At 43.0% G+C, this 22971-nt stretch overlaps 1 protein-coding gene across 2 annotated transcripts; it reads right to left on the bottom strand.

The window, feature by feature from the left end:
* Window positions 1–3526: 3526 nt before the first annotated feature.
* On the bottom strand, window positions 3527–20510 carry LOC109628283 (uncharacterized). Of its 2 annotated transcripts, XM_069509953.1 has the most exons (9): window positions 20366–20476; window positions 19763–19892; window positions 19023–19637; window positions 15528–15672; window positions 15279–15378; window positions 13707–13745; window positions 13569–13610; window positions 11869–12160; window positions 3527–4752 (listed from the first exon to the last, which is right to left on the bottom strand). In XM_069509953.1, exons 3-9 carry the CDS (start codon window positions 19207–19209, stop codon window positions 4541–4543), a joined length of 1017 nt encoding a protein of 338 aa, XP_069366054.1. In that variant the 5' UTR covers window positions 19210–19637; window positions 19763–19892; window positions 20366–20476; the 3' UTR covers window positions 3527–4540. The 2 variants fall into 2 exon arrangements, with proteins under 2 accessions (XP_069366054.1, XP_019940864.2); XM_020085305.2 differs by lacking the exon at window positions 19763–19892 and having other exon boundaries at window positions 20366–20510.
* Between the last annotated feature and the right edge of the window lie 2461 nt (window positions 20511–22971).

Genomic DNA, 22971 nt, shown 5'->3' with positions numbered 1-22971 from the left:
ACGCAGACTGGAGAGTATGGAGTTAATGCAGGCAGGGCTGTGGCAGTCCTCCTGCCCCTCAGCCAGATTAATCATGCAGGAGAGACACAGCAGGCCCCCGTTCATTCTGCCTGGGGGTGAAGCTGTGCCCGCATGCTCTCCGTATCACATGGCCCTGGCCCCCCTCCCATCTCTCTCTCTCTCTCTCTCTCTCTCTCTACTGGGGGTGCTGTGGATGGGGCTGGTGGTGGTGGAGGAGGAGTAGGGAGGGGGGAGGTTATGGGTGGTGTGGTGGAACGCCACAGCACGCAGCATAGCCTTTCTTTTCTTTCCTCCACACTGTTATATATTTTTTTTCCTTCCTCTCTTCACTTCCCCTTCTGTGGGTGTGAAGCGAGTGAGGCAGAAAAAAGACAGAGAGAGAGAGAGAGAAACAGGCATCCATCTCTCATGCAAGGAGACAACAACAGCCTCTTTTTTTATCTCCCATCGGAGGGCCCTGACGACAGCAGTGGCCGGGCTCGGTGGATGAAGAGAAGTGTGTGTGTGTGTGTGTGTGTGTGTGTGTGTGTGTGTGGCAGAGGGGACGTGGGGTAGGGTGTGTGTGGGGGAGGTGGGGGGGGCATACCAAGGGACTCGCCACAGATATCTCCTGGAAACTGCCCGACGATGTCTCTGCGGATCAGAGAACAGCCACGACCATTGTTGGGCTTGTAGGGAGATGGGAGATGCAGGCGGCATCGCACAGTTGCGTGCTTCAGCATTTGCACGAGCACCTACACAGTGTGTGTACAATAGGACCTTATACGTTTCATGGTGTGTTATCTTGTGAGTCTTCAGGATGAGGACCCTCCTGTACACTGTTACATGAACAGTGAGACATGTGGAGCCCAGCAGCCTGCGTTTCAAAGCACGATTCACTTTACACACGTGAGCGTCAGTGTAGCAGCGATACCTGTGCCTGCACCTCTGTGCTTGGCCTTCACAGACACAACAACATCCCTGTGTATTCAGACAGCAGTATGTCGTTTTGCGTATCGTGCTTGCCTCCAGAGTCTAATGTTTGACACAGAGATTACGTTTATCTGGTCTTTTATAATAAATCAAAAAGCCTTTGACTTTCGTATAATTTAGTTTTACCTAAATAAACCAGGAAATCCAACTCCGGCAAATTGCCCTGAGGGTTAGGCCTGACTCAATCTATTGGCTTTTGTCCAACAATGAATTAGCTTCTGGGGGCAACGGCCAGTATTTTGTAGGATCCGGTGTAGGCAGCAGATATAGTGTTCTGTTCACCCTACACTGTTGACAGTCAGACTAGTTCATTTTATGTGTTTCTCCACATAAAACACAAATATTGATGCTTTTTGTTTGCGCTCCGGACAACATGTTTGCTAATCTCCATCTCTCTGTTTATGAATGCAGATAATATCAACTCTGATAAACGATGAATTTCAGTCAATGTGCTACAGCTCTTTATAAAGATATGCATGACTATACTTGTATATATCTATATGTATCTATCTTGTGTGGAATATGATGGTATTAAGTATCAGAATTGACAGTGTAACTCCAGCGTACAACTCATTATTGAATTCAATGCAACTCTTTCCTCTTCTTTCCCGTCTGTGATGTTTTCACCAGACATGAAAAGATAAAATTGAACAGAACTGTGAAGTAAAAGTAGTTTTCATTCATGGTATTGTGTTCTAAATAGAATAGTTAAAAAAATTACAATACACATGCTTTTTTAAAGAATTGCATTCGTTAATAGAGCGGTTTATCTTTGTGGGGGTATTTTTTTTATGTCTTCTTGAAAACATCAAGAGCTAAAGAGGAGTCCTCCTTTAGGGCCTGAATCTGAGGGTCAACTGGGGCCACATCTGGTTGGAGATGTTAAATAATTACCCATTCATCCTGACCAAAAATTATAAAAAAGTTTGCTCAATAGAATAATTCTGTGGTGGTGATTAAAATCCCTCTCTCTTTCACACACATACATACACACACACACACACACACAAACTTGTGTCTCTCTGAGAGGACGCTACGTTAAATTATGTAAATTTAATCTTAACCTGCAGTTAAACCTAAATGCAACCTTACCCTTGGTATGTCTTCACTTTATCATCAAATGTTTTTTTTTTACTGTGGAGACTAAACCTCAATACAGATTTAGGTCCCAGAAACAAGAGTGTTATGCCGAGACCCCCCACACACAACCTACCCTACCCAAACATACACACACACACACACACACACACACTTTTACGTAATGTCCCCTGCAGAGAATACGGTGACTCCTGGACCCTACTTTACTGTCTTAGTGTATAATGTTACAGGTCTGCTGTTGCAAATGTATTGAAATGAAACACCACCATGCTCACTTTCTTTGTGTCTGTGTGTGTGTGTGTGTTGCTTTCCATTTATCTCTCCTGACAAAATATTCACAAGTAGGAAACATATCATTTTTTAATTATACAATTAAATCCTATAGTTCCTATGAGACAGGTGCTACACTCAACTAGATTAAATGACTCAGACTTTATTTAGTTGTAATTCAGACAAAACACGCTGTTCCAAATTTTGATTATGAAGATTGTGTTCAGCATTTATCACTTCATCATTAATCCCTGAGTGGTGCATCAATTTATACAATGTTGGAGTTTTGCTTTTATTCATCCCACTGAGCTGATTTGTTCCAGTGGAGATCTTCTTTAAACAGATTAGCCAGCTGCCAAACATCGAGGTTTTGGCAGCTGCGGTAGACCCTCGATCTGCAATGGAAATCACTGGTGGAAATGGAAAAAATATGCCTCACAATTCAAGCTTTGGCAAATATTTAAATGTAATTTACAAGCATGTGGAGCATTTTCTTTTTGACTGGGAATTAAGCAAGTAATGTCTGAGTGCAGTGCTAACAAGCTCGGGGGTGGATGTGTGGCTCTGTTGAAATTCAGGTGAAAATTTTACACCAGTCCTGGTGAAGCAAGCAAGAATATATTGTCACTGAAGGAGCTGCACGGCATGTCAAGGCTGTAGGTTGGATTTTACTAATCAAAGTATCTCATTTCATACAGTTTGTAGCTGTGATAACCGTAGTAAAAATATTTAATAATTACCTATGGTTATATTTTCATCTGTTTGTTAGTTAGCAGGATTACGCAAAAATGTGTCTGGATCACGGGGTGGATCTATTTTTACTTTATTTAACACACTGTTTTTCAACGCTTTCATTAATTTCTCAAAGAATAAGTTACGGATTTGGATGGGAAAAAAATCAGACCTGTTAAGTAGACTAATATTTACGAGTGTGTGTAATTTGGTGCAGATCTGAAAAAGAGAGCTGTATCTGGTGAATTTAGCGTGGGTTGATAAGGGCAGTTGATGAAGGCATACACACACACGATGCCGAGTGACGTTGTCGTTAAAATATTGTTATTGATGTTGATTCTGTTTGTAAGCTACAAGAAGTAATGAAGAAATGTTTTATTTCAGCAGGAAGGATGGAAGTTAGTGATGGAAACATAGAAAAGTGGAAAAGAGAAACAACACAAAGTGTTTTATTTTTTAAAGATAATTCTTTTTACAATTTACACAATTGTATTGCTTCTTTGATTTCACCATGCAACTTTGACATCAGACATACCGATGCCTCTCATTGTACAAGTCAGCATTGTAGGATAGAGTTAAATATCCCATTAAAAAAACATTTGTCCCTATAGAAAATGTAAAAACAAACAACCAAAATACAACCACAAATCTCTAAAATAGCACTGTGGGAAAAAAAATAGTAGAAGAGGAACACAAAGCTGGATTATTTGGCAGCTACTGTCTAACTTGCCAGGATTTGATCCACTGGGAATGACAGATGAGGCATTTGGCACTGTCACTGGTCCACAACAGGTCGCAGTGAGACTCCTGCCAGGTGGCATAGGGAGACATACATTGCATTGTGACAAATAAACAACCCTACACTATTCCCAGGGAGGAGACAGCAAGATGGAGGACCTACTGTACCTTAGTTCAACCCATTGTGGCTGCCCGTCCTCACTCTTTTGTTCAAGGAGACAGAAATTAAAAAGAGGAAATGCTGCACACGAGCAAACTGTCTCACAATAACAGGTGAAAGTAATGAAATTCATAAGTAAACAATATTGTGTGTACAGGCTTTGTGAATTGGATTAAAAACTTTGTGTGTGTGTATTACAATGACTGATTGTGGAGAGAATCTAGTGAATACGTGATCGTCATTATGGCAAATACTGTACATAAAAGGTAGAAGTAACAGTTCTAGTTTTCATGTGATTGTAATCTTTAGTTGCAATCGATTGCTTTGGAATTTCTTTCCTTCAAAGTTAACAGTGCTGCACAATCCAAATATAAAAATGTATATTCAAGCATTTCCACAGTAAAACTTTGGGACATTGTGAGCCTCATCATTTCTGTGGGGCACCATCAGAGTCTCCTTAGCCCGTTGGCTGATGCTTCACAATAGGTGTCCAGTTTGGTTTTCTTTGAGTAACGTGGATGTGTGACACTGCGCGTCAGAGCGCGTGGATTACCTGACGCTGGGTGTGGTCGTCAGACGCAAGTGGCTAGGCTTTGTTGGGAGGGGAGGTTTGATGCCCCGAGTGGGGGGTGTAGTGCTTTCGGTGCTGAAGGTTTTCATCAGCTGGGCCACCCGGCCACGCCCTGCGCAGGTCTTTGTGCTGCCCGATGGCCCGGGCTCCTCTGAGGCGGCACACTGAGACACTTGTGATACACCAATATCTGTAAAAAAAAATAAAATAAAAAAGGAAGATGAGATTTTCTCAAACATTTGGGTGACAATCTGCTCGTCAGGTTCAAAGGGGACATTGATATTGACGTTTTCTTTTTTGGTTGTTGTCAAACACCAACGGACTAACAATTTTTATGGTATTTGAAGTGTTAATTGTGAATATTTAAAATAAAATAGGTTTATATTGCAATATTTTGAATGCTTAAACTATGTGAACATATTGGAAATTGTATTAGTAATTTTCTTCTTGGTTTGTTATTCTGCACGTGCAGTCTCCTTTTGTGTTTCACTTCATTTAGACTTTGATAAACTTTTGCATAGAGGTACACGATCATCAATTCATGAGTATTTTCTCTCCGTTTTCCTGCTCTCTGTGTATTGCATTGTGTGAAACACAGTTTTCTGGGCTGCACCTGTCACAGGGGGACCTTGTTTACTGTAAACTACAGTGGTTGTGTCTTGTTGCATCAGCAAACATTGAATTTTGAGGCCATGAAAACATAAAATCTGAGTCAAAATCAGTTTGAACCGGGAAAAACATCTTGTAACATCATAAACACTGAGAGTGACATGTTCAGCTCATATGTGTTATTGTTGGAATCCAGTATTTCTCTTCCAGATCATCCAAATACTCTGCCTGGATCTTTCATCACTCTTTTCCCCCTCTTTTCATCTGCCTCCCTTTATCCGCCTCTGACAGAGCAGAGGTCATCCTCGGTGGAAGAGGGGACACAGCTGGGTGTAGTTGGTGTGTGTGTGTGTGTGTGCATGCGTGTGTTTGTGTGTGCGTATGTGTGTGTGCAGTCGCTGAGATACTGTGTTTGGAAGAGGGTGTAATTGAGGGAGGAATGGAGGGAACAGGAGTAAGGGAGAGGAGGGAGGGCCACAGGGACGGCAATAGAGATCAGACAGACGCTGCTCAGACACCAGAAGGCTTGAGGAGCCACATATTTTTAGCGTCATCCCCGGGGGACAGAGATATGTGAGAGCGCCCGCGTGCGCGGCTCCAGGCGCACACAAGCTCACACAGACGCACGCACACACACAAAAAAAGTGAAAAACGGCAGAAACGCACAGTTTCTAAGGGTTGAATTGCAAAAGACACACATACATTCTCACCTTACATTCAGGTCTGTGCATGCTCTCTCACACACAAACATACACATGCGTGCAAGCACACACACACGCAAGCCTGCACCCTTGCACAGCCCTCCTGCTCATGGATTCAGTCACGCATACAGCCATCTCTGACTAATACCACAGCATAGCAGAGTCTCACACACACACACACACACACACACACAGATGGGGGGGTGCTACAGCCAAACCACACAGCCACTCCTGGGGCCAGGAAACCTTTCGAGCTCTTGAAGTCTTGCAGGCATGAAAGGGAGAGACCTAAAGTAGCCTTTAAGGTTGTGTTATTGTTTATTGTTGTTTACTCTCCCCTCTTCCCTCCCGCTCCCTCCTGCCCCCTCCCCTCGTGGCTCTAACACCTCCCTCCACCTTCCTCTTCATCTTCCTCTCCCTCCGTCTTGCCCTGCCTTCCTCTGCCCCCTGACCCGCGGTTCCTGTGTTAATGTCCTCTCGCTGCGCTGCGTGGGCCTGCCTCTGATTGTCTCGTTGTGTTGTGTGGTCACCACGGAAACCTTGGATAGGCTCCAGCAATTGAGGCTGACACACATTCAGGCACGCACTAAGTGCACACACACACACACACACACACACACACACACACACACACACACACACACACACACACACACACGCGCATGCACTGACGCAGGCACACACACTCGTGGTCAGAGAGTTTTTTTGAGCTCAGAGCCTTGGTGCAGGTCTGAGTGGAATGCTTAATAGAGAGACAGACAGACAGAAGGAGAAGGAAGGAGAGCAGGTGCTGGACTGTTTTAAAGATACAATACAAATATATAAACCTGTATGTTTCTTTTGAGAATATATGTTGAATCAGAATCTTAATCCCTCCCCACAGGTAACCTGACAAACCTGTCTGAACACACCCCAAAAAAAATGCTCAATCCCCCACGTCTTCTCTGCCTGTAACTCTCCCCGGCAGCTGCATGCACTCTCAGCTCTGTCAGCAGTAACGCTCATTAACAGCTACCTGTGAAAACACATATAAAAGGAAAGAGGAAGGAATTTCTGTGTTAAATCACTCGTCGAGATTGATTAGTAATCTTCCCAATCAGCCTTTTTTTTCCTCCTTTTTCGAAACGCCACTCCTCACATCCCAGTCTCGAGCTCGTAAAATGTACAGGGGAGGACAAAGAGGAGGGAGGCGGGAGAGCGGTGTCACTGACCAGGCTAGCACAGAAATTAAAGACCAATCTATCTCTTTAAAGACCTCCACGTCTCTGGCGAGAAAGAGGGGAGGGGGGCGGTCGCTGAGGTGGGGAGGTGGGCTGCAGAAGTGGGGCAGAGGGCAGAATTCCCGAGCAGCACGTCTGTGGCCTGAAGGGCAGGCAGGAGAGGAGGTGTGTGTGTGTGTGTGTGTGTGTGTGTGTGTGTGTGGCAAGAGCTGTGGTGGTGAGGGGGGGCTAGGCTCCTGCGTGGGGGCTGGGGCCCCTGTCACTTATCAGCTCTGGCTGAGCGTCGCCCAGGGCTAGAGTCGGGAAGCAGTGCTGGAATGTGTGTCCTTCCCTCTGAAGGTGAAGAGAGAGGAGAGGAAAGCCGACCAACAGATAGAGAGAACTGTTTATAAACAAGAACACACACACACACACACACGGCTGCACATACGTACATATACGCCGCCAGCTGCTGGAGTCTGATACGCTTTGAGGCTCACACGCTTATGCTCGAATTATCACACGCGCTAACACGACACACATTTCTGCATCTCTAGGTTCAGTTTTAGACTCGACACGCTCTCCCTTTCACCTGGAGGCTTGACCGTGATACATCCCTTTAGTTTTTATGCCAATGACTCAACTTAAAAAAAATGTGCAAATGATCAGTTAGGGCCATCACCAATCTGTGTTTAGCAATTATCAGTAATAGAAGATCAGGTTTTTACGTTCATCAACGAACAGAATTTCGACCTCCTCTTTCCCCAAAATGTGTATTCTCTGCTGTAAGAAGACTTTGATCTTTTCAGTTTGTACTAAATTAAGTTCTCCTGTTACATTGACAGAAAAAAGGCTTCAGGTAGAACTTGACGAGAAAAAAAAGAGAGAGAGGAACACTAATGATATTTTGCACGGAATAACTACTGTAAACTAGAATGCCAATCAAAATGCATACCTCCACCGAGGCTCAGTATTCCCCTCATTTAACTATATTACTATACTTTTTTTTCTGCTCCAAATTGCACACACTTGTAAAGACAAGTCCCTTAAACCTGCCTGATTTATGAATTATCCTCTGAAAAATCAAAGAGTGTTACAAAATGCCACATCTCACAATGTTAAAGTAAAACAATATCCTGTACCGCCCTCCTGTCGGCACCAAAGGTTTGTTCCTGACCCATGTCCCATCCTTCCAACAAGTTTGGTGGTTACCTGTATATAGTTTTTGCGTATCCTGCTATCTTTTAGATGAAAACATCAGTCAAAAGCTTGATGGTTTTCATTCTAATGCTTTTTATACAACATTAAATTTTTTAAAATAATTTTTCTATAAGAGGTTTACACAGATTTCTGAATCATCTGTTGTCTAATTATGTTATTAATCTTATTCTGTCCCCGACAAAAAAAACTCACAATGCTTTCCCAACATGAGATTACTCATCCCTGCATGTTGGATCCCTGATGTTTGACAGCTTTATCTCAACAAAAGCTAGAATTGATATTTTCTCTTCGGTGACACCTTTTATCCTCGTCTTCCTGGTGTAACAAAAAGAAAACTATAATCATGCACCACAGTCTCATGTCATGCACAACTTATTGAATTCAGAAGTATTAACCTCAGGGGATCACAACAGGTTTGGTCCAATTTTCCAATGCTAAATGCAGTGCAGCAGATTATTGAGTTCTTCCTCTACATGTGTCGGCCACGCTCTCCGCTCACAGGATGCAGAAATCCTCGTCATTACCCGCATTCAAAAGAAAACAGCTGAAGCATGAGCCTCATCCTAGTCTGCCTCCTCCTCCCCTCCGACCAAGCTTCCTGCCATTGTCAAGAACAGACACTGTCAGTATTTTTTTTTGTGTCCGGAGTCAAGACACATTTATTCAGCACCGTGTTCAACCCACCTCGACTCCCACCACACCAGCTGTTCCTTTCCCTTTTCTTTCCTCGTCCCTCCATTCCGCCTGTTATTCGCTGCCCTGGCATTGCCCACTGATCTCATATCCAGCAACTAATGTGGGCGCAGGCACACACTTAACATGCCCATGTCACTGCAGTTTATTGGAGCTGTATCTTTTGTGAAGACTTTGGTCATTTGTGTTCAGTAAAACTTTCTCATCCAAATGATAAATAACCCCTAAGTTCATTGTACATGTCTCCTCCAACAAATCTTTCTACTTGATGGGATTAGAGCAGAAATTCTCCTAAAGCTCTATTTGATTCTAATCATTGTATGTTTAGTTCAGTCAATAGCGGGGAACATGAATTCTCAATAATATTCATTTATCTTTGTCTTCGTGACATTATCAAGAGATTGGTGGATTTTCTTGTGTCTCGTTTTCTTTGAGAGATTCTACATGGAACTGCCAGGAATGTTCAGAATGAACCAGACACTAAAGAGAGGAAGAAAAAAACTAAATCTGATTTTTTTTCATCCATTCAGCTGTCTTTAACAAACTGGAAAATATGGAGGCAAAAAGAATACACTCAACCTTGAGGAACTATCTGCCATTGTATCATTATACTGAGAGTAATTGGGATGTGTAATTTGAATGAATTAAAAACTGCACTAGTTAAGCATGGCATTGGCCTGCTAACCTCAAACTTAATGTTCATTAGAAAGAAAAGAAAATCTATTCTTCTTGCATTGTCCCCTTAAATGTCCAGCTCCTGGAGGAACATTATCACTTCTGCTTTTAAACTTTCCAAACTCAATTAATTTTTCCTGAGAAGACAACGTCCTCCAGGAGATGTTGCAGGGTAACATGTAGGAGCATGAACACGTTTCTCCGACTTAGATGTAGGAAGAGCATTTTTCCAGCAGAGGGATCTTATAGAGATGATGTTTTCCAACTAAACCTTTTTCTACAGTATCGCTGTTTTCCACTGGATGGTGCTACATTCACCTTCACACTATGCATTTTTTCTGCATAACTGGGTGACTGTATGATGAATGAAGTGTTTGGTCAATTCATGAAATGCTGTGCTCTGGCCGAGACATGAAGTGTAAGAATCACAATGATGATTAAACTTCTGCAGAGCATGATGTAAGAGACCTATAGTGACAATAACATCCACGTCAAGCCCCAAGATATTTATCAAAAAGAATATCCCTAAATCTATACGATGAACATCAGGCAAAGGCAAAGATATGCAAGTATCACAGTGAGATGCAGAGAGAGTAAAAGTAATTCACTGGTTTGTGTTTAAAAAAGAAGAAGATATGAAACCCAATTTACATGTGATGCTTGTTAGGGGGCTCCTGTCTTTATGTGTTTTCAAAGTCACTGACTCTTTGTGTCAGAAAACTTCAGAGGAGATACCTCCACCCAGACCCAGCTGTCCCCTCATGAAACATTTAAATTCACTAGATCCAGATTTTATTTTGGATCTGCACCAAATTGCACACACAATGCCAGTCGTCTAAGTACGGTTGTTGTTTTCATCAAGATCCATGAATTATTCTCTGAGAAACCAACAAAAATGTTGAAGGACACCCATCTTTCAATGTTAAAGGAACTGATAAAAACTGGGACTGCTAGCAGACGAGCAGGTGTACAGGGGCGATGTGGTACCGTGACACAAATCCCAGACACAGGCTTTCTTCCCCTCTGGGCCAGCCTCTTTTCATTCTGTAGGTCCATAAAGATTCCAGCAGGCTGAGGCACTATTTGGCGAGCACACTGGGTTTGGAGAAATAAATCCTCCTTCCTTGCCGCAGCGCTGGGAAGCCTGTCTAGTACGAACTTTGTTCAGAGTGGTTGTGCTCAGCCCTCCACCACAGCCATTATTATACTGAAAGAGGAGCGGCAGAGGGTTTTCTTGTCGGCTCGGCAGCTTGTGGTGATTTTCATGTAAACTAACTGTGATGCTGCTGACTCCATTTTCAACCCTCATCCTTGTACAGTCTTTCTCCAATATCATAAAGGTCCAATGTGTAGAGGGATATCGGCAGAAATGAAAGATAATATTCACACTTGTGTTTTCAATAGTGCATGATCACCTGAAACTAAGAATATTTGTGTTTTCATTACCTTAGAATGACCCATTTATGGGGTTCTCTTAAACAGAGTCTGCCATGTTTGACTTCTGTGCTGTTCCTACAGTAGCTCAGAACAGACAAACCGATCACTGCCTCTTAAGACAGCCTTTTTTTTTTTCTATTTTTGTTCTACCTGAAGGCTCCCATAGTTTCTTCTATATGCTTGACCACTAGATATCACTAAATGCTACACACTGAACCTATAAGATCTATCTACGGAGAAATAACAGAAGTTCTTGAGAGAGATTATAGTGTGTAAATAAATATGGACGATATGGCAGCTCCCAAAAAGTGAGGCCAAATCCTCTTGATTGCCACCTGGAGGCTGACTGCAGTATAGGTCATAAAACCCATGGTTTCTATCATTTTAAGTAGTTTTTACCACACTAATGTTAGTTCAAGTGTTCATTTTTCTTTGGTTTTAATGTGTCATATATATGTCAGGTCAAGATGGTGACACCTGAATCCAGGATATTTTTGGCATCATTTTTATTCAACAAAAGGAAGTGGTGACATGTTGTCCATCTTTGTATTCAGTTAAGTTTCAGGGATTGCAAACTTTCAGGGGATGTCTATTAGCTCTGTTTAACCATGATGACAGCAGCCATTTATAATGTTGCCATTAATGCATTTTTAATTATTAGTCCACAAGTGACTTGTAGAGAAAAGCTATCTATAATAATTAATTTATGTATACATTTATTTATTTTGAGACCCAACATATACCTTTACCCATAATGCTTTGCTCACTCACCTTTGCCAACTTGTGCTTCCTGGGACTGTTGAGGTTCCTGCGAACACAGATCACTCTTGGTGGGTGCCCTCGATCCAGAGTCTATTTTGACAGTGCTGCTGGGGGATGTGTACTGCGCGGCGGTGGCCAGCCTCAGATTTGTAAAGCCGGGCCGCGCGCTGACAGAGCCTGGTGCTGCATTTGCAGACGCCGATCTCACGCTGACAGGGCTAATTCTCACGGGAGCCCTGGAGCAGATGGAGGGCTCGGGAACTGACTTCTCCTCCGTGGCACCGACTGACTTCAGCTCGGGCTGTGGAGGGAAAGAGTGACAAAAGAAAACAGGGGGGCGCGATCAGTGTTGACAGCTAATTCACATACAGTGGAATTACTGTCATGTTTGATTAAATCATTGGATAAATGATTCACCAAATTACAGTTCTCCAGCGACTACACTGCAGCATAATGAAACACACAGAACTATGACCACTGATTAAGAGTTTAAGGTTGTGTGGAGAGAAAATTATAAGGTGACTTGGAAATCAAGCTGACTTGCTAATCTTCCTTGATCTTACGCCTTCTTAATCAGTAATTGCAATCCCCTCCTCTATCAAGCTCATTCTGTCTCGCTCTTTATCAACTGAGAGAAAACCTGCAGCAGTGCTCCTGCTACATCTGCAGCACCCAACCAGCCCCCTTCCTGTTTCCAGGAACAAATCATTCAATCTACAAACAAGACACTCAGCAAAGTAATGAATCTTGTGAGGGGAGGCTTAGGCGCTGGATTCTTGGCTGTCAGACTGGCCAGACCTCCTAAGGTGTGGATGTTCATTGCCACATCAGCATGAGTTGGCCAGAGAGATTTTGTCGGGGCCTGTAATATGCAGCCTGCTACGGATATAAGAAGAAGGAGAGGGACAGACATTTCCTTCTGTGGCAAAGAGGACGGAAAAACAGAGGATAGAGGAGAGCTCACGCGCGCCCAAACCTCAGGAGACTATCCCACAATCCCATCCATCTGCGACTGACGCATTCTCTATCTCTGGCGTTTTAATTCCCCGATCAAGTTCATCAACCATCTGTTCTAGGGCAGTCCAGAAATCCTGCCTTGCCTCTGTGATTCAGCTGTTCTTGCGGCGTGTGTCACCTGCACACACACACACACGCACGTCCGTGCACATGTACACAGAAAAAGAAAGAAAGTGAAGGGGAGATGGAGAGCAGAAAACTCCCCCGACAACCCAAAGGCTGGAGCGATGATGGAGCCAGTGGGAGGACAGTTCAGTTCAGCTGTTCCCCAGAGAGAGCTCTGAGGGGTGCGGCGACTCAGACGAGACAGCGCGCGGACAGGGAGAATGCTGGGAGAAAGATGATCTGCACAGAGGGCTGGGGAGTGAGGGGACAGCTGGCCTAACCACCATTTCCTGTTACTCACACGAGGGTGGGACTGCCCTGAACAAACACACGCTGGCACTTTAAGGTCACATTTCAAGGAGCTAAAGACGTGGATCTTTGTTTTGTTTATAACACCTTTATGCTATATATTTTGGGGCTGTTTTTAATCGTGTGTTGTTCTGCATAGATGGCACAAGAACAGTTTGCTGTGCTTAAAAAAAAAAATCAAGGACTATACACAACATTGAGCAATGAAACATTTTATCAAAATGTATTTATCTGGCATTCAGGAATAATCTTCAGCAACCACTTGAATTCACAGATACCTTCTCTGCTGCTGGAAGTGATGAATGCTCGCTCACTGACACCTGTGGGTTTAACAAAGACATTACATGAGCACTACAGGCCGTGATGCAACCCGAGAGCACAGAGCTCAGTTGTAGAGTGCGGCGGCCTGGACTCACCGGCAGAGGGAGTAAAGTGCTTGTCTCCACCCGTTTCTCCTGTTGGAAGAGAGACACAGTGCCATGTTAGATGATCAGAGAGGTGACACGTCATCCTGCTTAACTTTGAGTCAGTTCAGTAATTGACAACAGCAGGGAAACAAGAATGAGAGTTTAAGAGGTGGTTAAGTGTTTAGAAAATGAGTAAATGAAATATGAATAATAGAATTTAATTGTGTTAAAGCTCTGGAGCTACTTCAGTCCTCCTTAAACAGTTCTACAATATACTGTCACTTTTTATTGTTGTTGTTTGCAGAGCTTTTTATAAACCAGAGTCATGTTAGAAAAATGTACATTTATCCTACCTGGTTTATCTGCAATGAAGATTTTATAGTCAGTGAAATTAAACTGAACTAGCTTTATAACTGTTCACATGTGTGGTCTATATATAAGTTTGTATGATTTACTAAGCTGCTGTTCATACATTACAAGCCGGCACCATCTTTAGACCCAGCCTCACAACATTTCAAAATAAAAGCTCTAATTCAGCTTAATAAATATGACAAATCACTAAACAGGAAGTGAGTCCTGTGTCTGATATGATAAAATAAAAATAATCAGATTCTAAAAATGAAAAAGGCTGCGATCTTGACACAAAGTTTGACCCAGTTGTTGACCGCTGCTGTAGTTTATCTGCGGATTGGGGAAGACATGCTCAACTCGGCACGCAGATGCCACCCTTGTAAAAACTGGCTATAGGGACAAATGATGAAAATTAGCTTACACAGCAAACTGGCTTATTTTCAGTATTTTGTACGTTGTTTAATGCGCTCTGTCCCTATTAATTTAATAAAAAAAATAAATGAATAAATAAATAATGTGAGTGCATGGAAGCCATTGCCTGTGTGAGCATTTTCCAGTGAGCGAGCAGCAGCCTCAGCTTCAGAGCAGCATCACGGCTCAGGCCAGATGAGACCAGGCATCCAGCCCGGCTCAGTGTGTGCACGGTTGCCATGACGACGCAGCAAATCTCTTTTTAAGATAGCGTGGAAAAAAAGGGACACCCCACCACCACCACCACCTCCACCACCTCCACCACCTCCACCACCTCCACCACCTCCACTCCAAAATCGACAGCTCACACACCACCACCACCAACTGTGCACACAAAACACACACACCCTTAACTATCACCACCCTGCGCATGATCCACACCGATTGATTATTCTGACAGAAAACAGAGGCTGGAATTAGAAGAGAAGAGCAGGTTTTTAAAACGGGAGGGGAGTTGGTTTTCACAAACTGCATTGAAGGTTAAAGTGAGAATGAAATGATGGGGATGTTACGTGAGAGACGGTGCGGTCTGATTAATGAGAAAATGGATGAGTTGGGAAGCAAAGATGACAGGACAGGACCTTGGTGTGAGTTGATCTGACAGAGCAGTGACTCTCTGTGTCTCATCAAATCATAGAAACCCTAGGAGACAGTGATTTCACATGAAGAAATATCAAACTCTACATCATCTCTGTTCTCCAGCCTGAGCAGCACCATGGAAGACAACATGTTCTCCATCCACGAATAAGCAGCACACACCTTTAAATTCAGTGAGATTCCAGGTTGCGTTTTAAGGACGTGCTCTCTCTCCATTCTGACAGGTTCTGTGGTGTTTCTGCTCTTCAAGATAGTTTGCAGGCTGTAAAACAAAATGTCATATCTCTTAATACATACAGTACAGTGGACAGTAGCCCACATATTCTCTTGCATGATGTGTCATAACTAAGTTTACAACAGGAACTCATGATAACAGAATCACTGTGTTTTTATATTACAGAAGTATATTACTATGTGCTGTTCTGAAGACTCTGCGCCTTCGTTTCTCCAGATCCTGAGCAAATGAATTTGGAGCTCAGCTCATCCACCTCCCCGATCATGATGACAGCCACGTCTCCGTCCCGGCCGAGCAGCCAGCTCACACTCTTACTGTTGGCTGTAGGGAACAACACAAACAGATGCAAACTATGAGTTAAGAGGCTATTTCAACACTATGCCAGCATTTGAAATCCATAAAGATCCATAAGAAAATAAAAGTGAAAACTGTCTTTACAGAAAACATACAACTTATTAATTTCCTTGGCCAAATGTTACTGGGCTTTGTCAGAATAACTGTACTTCTAGTCATAAATCTAAAGAACTATTTTTAAACTACAGCATCGAAAAGATTGATAATAAGTTCTGTTTATCCTGAAAGAAAACTGTCATCAGCACTGCATTGTATCTTTGGCTTTGGTTCATAAACAAGAGCAAGATTACGTGAAGCAGAATTTCATGTATGTGTGAGATATGACAGCGTGAAACTCTGGCCAACCATTGTGACATTATCTTTTAAATTGAAGAAATATCAATAAGTGAGATCTCATGTGATGCTCTCACTTGGCCTCTCCTCATCTGTCTGTCTTTGTAAGCATACTGAGTCCTCATGAGCTTTGACTCGCAGAGGCACACACCCTCACGCACATTTGAACATGTCTCTGCTTTGTGACCTTGTTCAGGAGCAACAAGAAGATACTTTACAGCGATGACCCGGCTGACACCAGCTCAGAGGGTGAGAGAGAGAGAGCTTGTTGGGCAGGAATCAGGATAACAAGCTCACATCACAAACTGGTTTTGCCAGCCTGCTCTGTGGATCGCATTCCAGCAGGGCATACCAGGAGGACTATGAAAACACAGCAGTCACAACATACCTCGGTAAACAAGCTGACAGCCCAAACTGACAGATAACACCACTGTCAGGTGCATGTGAGACGAATCATGTCAGCTGGCATTTAGAAGTGTTGTATATACCAGCTGTGTTGGCACATGCCCTAGGTCCTGCTCTAAAAGTTGTGTTTAAACACACTTTCAGATACGTGTGTTGCACTGCCATGACAAGGTGAAACGCATAATGAGAGAGGGTGGGTTTCTTATATTTAATAGAAAGTGAAGTCAGAGAAACTCTGAACTGACCTATATGCAGTTGGCCTCATGTGAATATAATGAGAAGAAAAATAAGAAAAAAAAGGAAAAATATTTTTTAAAAATAAAAAGTAAAGGCAAACAATACGAAACAGTTTAAAAAGCAAAAAATAGGAAATTGAAAGCATTTTGAAGATCACACAGCAATTAGACCACAGACAGGAATAAAAAATTAAAGATTAAATTAAACATGAAATATTAGAGTAGTCGGTAAAATCAGAGATCAGAGTTGAAAGCACACCTATAAAAATGTGTCTTTAAGAGAGATTTAAAAGAAGATCCAAATGTTCCAAAGAGTGGAACTGACAGAAAAGACCCGGTCACCTCTGGTCCTCAGAATGGTGAGCAGGGCTTTTGGTGAGGACCTCGGGTTACGACCGGGCACATATGGTGTCAAAGGATCTGAAATGTAGTGAGGTGCAAGTCCAGAGTGAGCTTTAAAAGTCGGCATTAAAATTGTAAAATCAATTCTAATATTTACTGGAAGCCAATTGACACCAGCAAGAAGCTAAAATCGGAGTAATATGCTCTCTTTGAGTAGATTAGGTGATGTCACCAGTCAGCCTGTTAAACACTAACACACCAGCTTATAGTCATATTGTACACAAACACTGCTATAAAGTCGGCCAAACCACAGAAAAGTCCCATTATCTGAAACAGCTAAAGGCTAAATCTGAGCTGCTGGGAGCGATGCTGGCTTCGCTCTATACATAAAAACAAACTTGGCTGGCAACTCTCCCAGAAGACCACACTGATAAAAATCTAACACCTTTTGTTTTGTCAAACATGTACATTTCCTGCATACTTCCTGTTTCACCCCCTCCCCCGCTGATTGTTTTGAAGGATTGAGTCTTGACTCACTTCCTATTTTTACACAGAAACATGAACTATACAACTTTTCCTCTGCTCCACAGACACTGGGCCTGTCTTGGAGTCGGGGGGCCATGTGATCGTCAGCCCTCGGCCTCCATCCTGGCCTGTGTGGGACAGCTGCATGGGTCATCAAGAGATAGAAAGGAGCACTGTTCACTCACACAACAGCTGATAGTAAGAGCTTTGTTATTGGTCGAGATGTGAAGGATCACATTTCTCCATCAATCAGAGTTAATGTGGCAACTACAGTCAACTGGCTAAAAGTCATTCCAGTGGGTTTTCAGTTTCCTTCTAAACCACTGCAGTCCACTTTCGTCATCTACAGTTCCTTGTTTGGAATGGTATTTATTATAAAAATGATATAATGTCATTTATTATGCAGTAGTCGTTACACCACTTCTCCAACTGCGACTCACTACCAACACAGAGAAAATGCAGACAGGCCAGATTCTGTAGGATGTGTCAAACCAGTTTTGGGACACACTGGCAGCCTCCTGAGTTTCTGGTTGTTTTGTTTTGTTGGCGGCTGCATGTATGTACTCTGACTCTGACTTTGGAGGAGGAGCCAGTTCCAGATAAACCCATTTGCTGCTCACATTGCGTGCATACTTCTTCCCAAACCCCTCGCGGGTACTTCCTTTCTTGTCGTCTCTGTCTGTCACGCTGAAGTTTGCATCCGTCATCTATTTCCCTATGAAACATGCGTTCCAGACATCTCTGACCTGAGTGTTCTTGCTGCTCGTAGCACACAGGCATACCTCACGTTCACGTACATTTTGTTTTTTAACACTGTGAGGAATCACAACAGCACTGAGGCATGTGAATATCATTTTACGATGATGTTCCCTGTGCCCTGCTTGTGTAAGTGTTACATCCTCTTAAGCCTGATGTTAACATTAACTCCTCAGCATCATCCGTCTCATAAACTGTTTAGAACTTGAGATATAAATAGATTTTGGAGTAAGTGAAGTACAAATGCTCTTCAGTTTCTCTCTGTATATCATCCGGCGTGTTGTCTTCTTTCAAGTCTCCATTCCTACATCACAGACACTTTAAATGTGGTGCAGCTGCTGTGTGTCAGCTCAGGTTTGTATTCTAGGAAACTTTAAACTTCAGGTAAACGCTGTGCCTGTGTTGGCAAACAGCTGTTGAGATGATGGAGGACCTGAGCTAAACCACATCCAGCAGCATCTGTCACAACCAATGCACACATGCTTCTGCAGTGTGCAAGCTTTTTGAGCATCAGGTAATGCACCACACACTGTGCAAACATCTTGACTAAAAGGTTTCATTGTCATTAAAAGGCTTTTCTGTCACAAGCTTTGTTTAAAAGTCTGTATGCCTGAAAAGCTTGAAGCTGCACCCTGTCACACTAGATGAACAGGAAGAAGAATAGTTAACAAAGGTGAGGCGGCACTAGTGTTAGTGGTGGTGATAGTTTGTCATGGTTACCTTTTTTTGGCTTTGCTCGCCTGCAGTCGCCGTCCACCACCTCTCGCTCCTGCTTCTCCTCACGCTCCTTCCAGCGCCGCACCTGCTCCTGGCGCATCTTGAGGAACAGGGTCTTCTTCTGGTCCTCGTTGAGGGCGTTCAGCATGTCGGGGTCGATGTACATGTCCTTTAAAATCTGCTGCAGCATGTTGGCGGTTGAGCGGTGGGTCACTGATGATGGGGCACCACCTGGTCGAGCGGTCAGAGGGGGGAGGAGCTGACCTTTGACCAGCAGCTTCTCGAAGGTGGACGAGCGTAGGTTTATAGTCGCATGGCGTTAGAAGACATTCAAGTTGTCTTGCATCATAGAATCCCTTGTTATAAACTCTTCATGATTCAGTGGCACACATGCTGTTGTACATATACACACACACACACACACACACACACACACACACACACACACACACACACACTCAGACACTCAACACACACACACACACACACACACACACACACACACACACACACACACACACACACACACACAAATCCTGTTTCCTCTGTGCTGTGCTGACAGTTTCCCCAGCCCAGATATCAGTTTCCTTTGTCTTCAGAGGTCATCACTGGGACAATCTATGGGAAAGAAAAATACACAAGACAACATTTTTTACTCACAAACAGAAGATTATTTAAATGGTTCCCCACAGAGTCTACAGCTTTCTCAAAGTGTCAGTGGTCTATATGTTTCTTGATACTACCTTTCTTTTCAAATCTGAAACTTTTCCTCCAGTGTTTCCTTTTTGGGAATCCAGCCGGTTATCTTGTCCCTCCCTTCATGAATACGGAAGAGCCTGAGCTCGGTTTCTACACTGACAGAAAGACTCCAGCCTGAAATGGGAGGAGATTCCACAGGAATGGAGCTGCTTCTGTCATCAGTGGCCCACCCTTCCCCTCCCCAACACACATCCCTTCCCAAAACCATGTTCTTTTCTCCCATGACATTGCGGCTCCTTTTTTTAACACAGCCAGTTTCAGGTTGTAGGAGAAACACACACACACACACAGGGTCACAGCCCAGGACAGCATGAGCCGGTTTCTCTAACAAGGGGACTGAAACCGACTCCTCCATTCACAGTGGGTAGTTAAACAATGGCTACCACATAAGCAGCACTTGGAGGGAAAGAAAGCCTGTGTGAGACTGAGAAGTATCACACTGCTGGAATACAGATTGGCGTCTGCTGAACACAGTGCAGGGTGCAGAGAAGGAAACCCGTGGAAAGAGGGAGAGAGAGGAGAGAAAGCGAGGGGCACCAAAGGAAAAGGAGTCGTAAGACGAGTGTAGAATTTGCTCAAGTACTCACAGTGGGATGTAGACAGCCGCTCCACAGCAGTGTATGCTAACTAAGCTGAGAGAGTCAGAGCGCCTGTGGGTCCTCCTCGTCTTTGTGTGTGTGTGTGTGTGTGTGTGTGTGTGTGTGTGTGTGTGTGTGTGTGTGTGACTGGGCTGATGACATCACAGCATTCCATAATCTCACTCCCTCCCTCTCTCTCACACACACTTATATCCACATACCCTCTCTTTTTCCTGTCTCACACACTTCATTTAAGAAACATGAAAAGAGCAGTTTACAAAATTGACATCACACATTGAAGAGGATGTAAAAGAGAGACAGAGAGAGAGAGGGAGATCCTAACTTTTAACCTCAAAGCTCCACTCCTAAAAACTCTTCACCAGCAGCGAATGTAAAAATAGCTTAAGTACAACAACTGGGACAGTACTTTCACTTATAGACACAACCAGCAGCTGTATACAGTTAGTGGTGGAGGGAGTACTCAAACACAGTACATAAAGTACATACAAAATATACAGTATAATGTAGTGAAAGTGCCACATGAACGTTTCCATTTGAGTTAAGGTAAAAATGTATTTCGTCCTGTGTGTAAGATTTAGTTGAAGGGAACTATTGGCAGAAATCTAATACAGAATAATCCTCATCATGTTTTCACTGGTCCGGTTCATCTAAATTGTATGAATTGTAGTTTTATTTAGCCCTTTTGAGTTTTTTGACAATTAAAGGCTAGCACAGGTTCTTTTTCATGTTTGGAAGGAGAGGGTGAGGGGAGGGGTGTTCAGCTGCAGCATGAAATGTCAACACTAGATATCACAAAATTCTACACACTGTACCTTTAAATAAACACAAAGTAGTAAAAGTACTTGCTGAGCTTATAGCTTATTCTCTAATGCAGCAGTCTACCACCTTTTTATTGTGTTTAATACAAGAACAGTAGCCTACTGACTAAAGAATGCTGCAGATGATGAAAACACTTCAATTGTTTTATGTCACATGAGTCTCAGCAGTGGCCTCTTCCAAATCCATATCATGTGTTTCCTAACCAGTGAGGCTGCTGCTGTAGGAGGCGGGGTCAACTGTCCCCTTCCCACTCTGATTGGATCAGTGGACCAATTCCCTTCTCTTTATTAAATACTTAAAAATATATATTAATACAATGTGAACATACAAGGCAATGCATTATAAAAACATAGTGGAGTAGAAAGTACAGATATTTGTTGATATCAAATCAACCTAGTTCAGTCAAGATACATAAGACAATTACTTACATCGCACCACCACTGTAGAACCATGCAAAAAAATAAAGTGGGTCATTGTGTTAGGCTACAGAATGAATCTGAGACCAGTCAATAACCACCCTGCTGGTGCTGCAGGATATTGATCCAAACATCTGAAGTGTAGAAAACTCTTGAATAGTACTGTGTGCATTCAAATAATTATTACTGAATTATAGTATGAAAAACTGTAGCGAAATTTGTCCCTTCACACACGTTGTTTCTTCGCCATTTCAACGATGACTGAAATTTGAATGACGTCTCAATGACTTTCCCTGTGACAATGAAATGTTCAGATGATGCAAATGTTACTGGACTGTTTATTTACATCTTAAAAGCAAAAGTTCAAACTGTGAAATATGAATTGTGGCCTCAATGGTATGTAGTGGTTCTCACTAGAGGCTCTGTTAAACGATGTGCACTGTGGTATTGATTAAAGTGCCTGTTTAATTTACCTTGTTTGTCGTTGACTCTCCTACATTGAGGACAAAGGAGGTTTCTCCCCTGAGACTCCTTTGCTTTTCTCTCTTGCCCCGTGTCAGTCATTTTTAGGTAAAGAGCACACTCTAGTGGCCAAACACCAGAGAGGCCTGCTTTGCATTACGTCACCACCTAAAGCCTGTGCTTAACTGCTTCAGGACACAGCACTAAACTGCAAAGTAGAACACAAATGGAGGCAAGGTTAAAGCAAAGGCGGCATTTCTTAACATATCGTGCCACCTCATGGCTGTGCACGGCTCAGCAGCAGCAGCACGCAGCAGATAAACATGCACAAAGGCGCTCGCTCACAAAAGTGTCCGGATGTGGTACATAGCAACAAGCTGCCCGTGATATTCATTTCTGTCAGGGAGTGCTTGGGGGATGATGACCATGTTGCAGCAGCAATTAAGAAATTAATTTGATGAAGTGGTTTTCTCTCAGCGAAGAAGATCAGACCAAACCTGTTAGATTAATCTTCCCCAGCAGCATTCCTCCAAGCAGTTGTTGCTATTGTGCTAATGACTAAACTATTAAGATAAAAAATAAATGGATCTCTATAGCTTTACATCAAAAGTTAACACATGTAGAGGTTTGACTGAATATGATTAATAGCCATGATGCATTGTACTTCCAACGATGGTCGAAACCAGTCCTCTATGTGGCTTCTCCAGGTTGGCATCAGGGCAACCCTCTCTATTATTTAAACCCTCCATCCTGGTCGACACAGGAACACGACGGAGAGACATGAGATCTACCACACAACAAAACCTGAACATACACATTTTCTGCAGAAATAACCTTTGAGAACATCCAGACGCTGAACTCCGACCTCTGTAGAGTGAATGACTTTTCTCTAATGTG

This window comes from Paralichthys olivaceus, chromosome 15 (genome assembly GCF_024713975.1).
Source record: "Paralichthys olivaceus isolate ysfri-2021 chromosome 15, ASM2471397v2, whole genome shotgun sequence".
Lineage (NCBI taxonomy): Eukaryota > Metazoa > Chordata > Actinopteri > Pleuronectiformes > Paralichthyidae > Paralichthys > Paralichthys olivaceus.
This window is presented reverse-complemented; position numbering and strand designations above follow the sequence as displayed.

What these genes read in the sequence shown, in the direction of transcription:
- LOC109628283 (XM_020085305.2), bottom strand. Translation starts at nt 19,209, where the DNA reads ATGCTGCAGCAGATTTTAAAGGACATGTACATCGACCCCGACATGCTG. An exon ending in GAATCTCACTGAATTTAAAG is followed by an intron (nt 13,746 to 15,278) that starts GTGTGTGCTGCT and finishes CTCTTCCAACAG; the next exon opens with GAGAAACGGGTGGAGACAAG. An exon ending in CACTTCCAGCAGCAGAGAAG is followed by an intron (nt 12,161 to 13,568) that starts GTATCTGTGAAT and finishes TTCCCTCCACAG; the next exon opens with CCCGAGCTGAAGTCAGTCGG.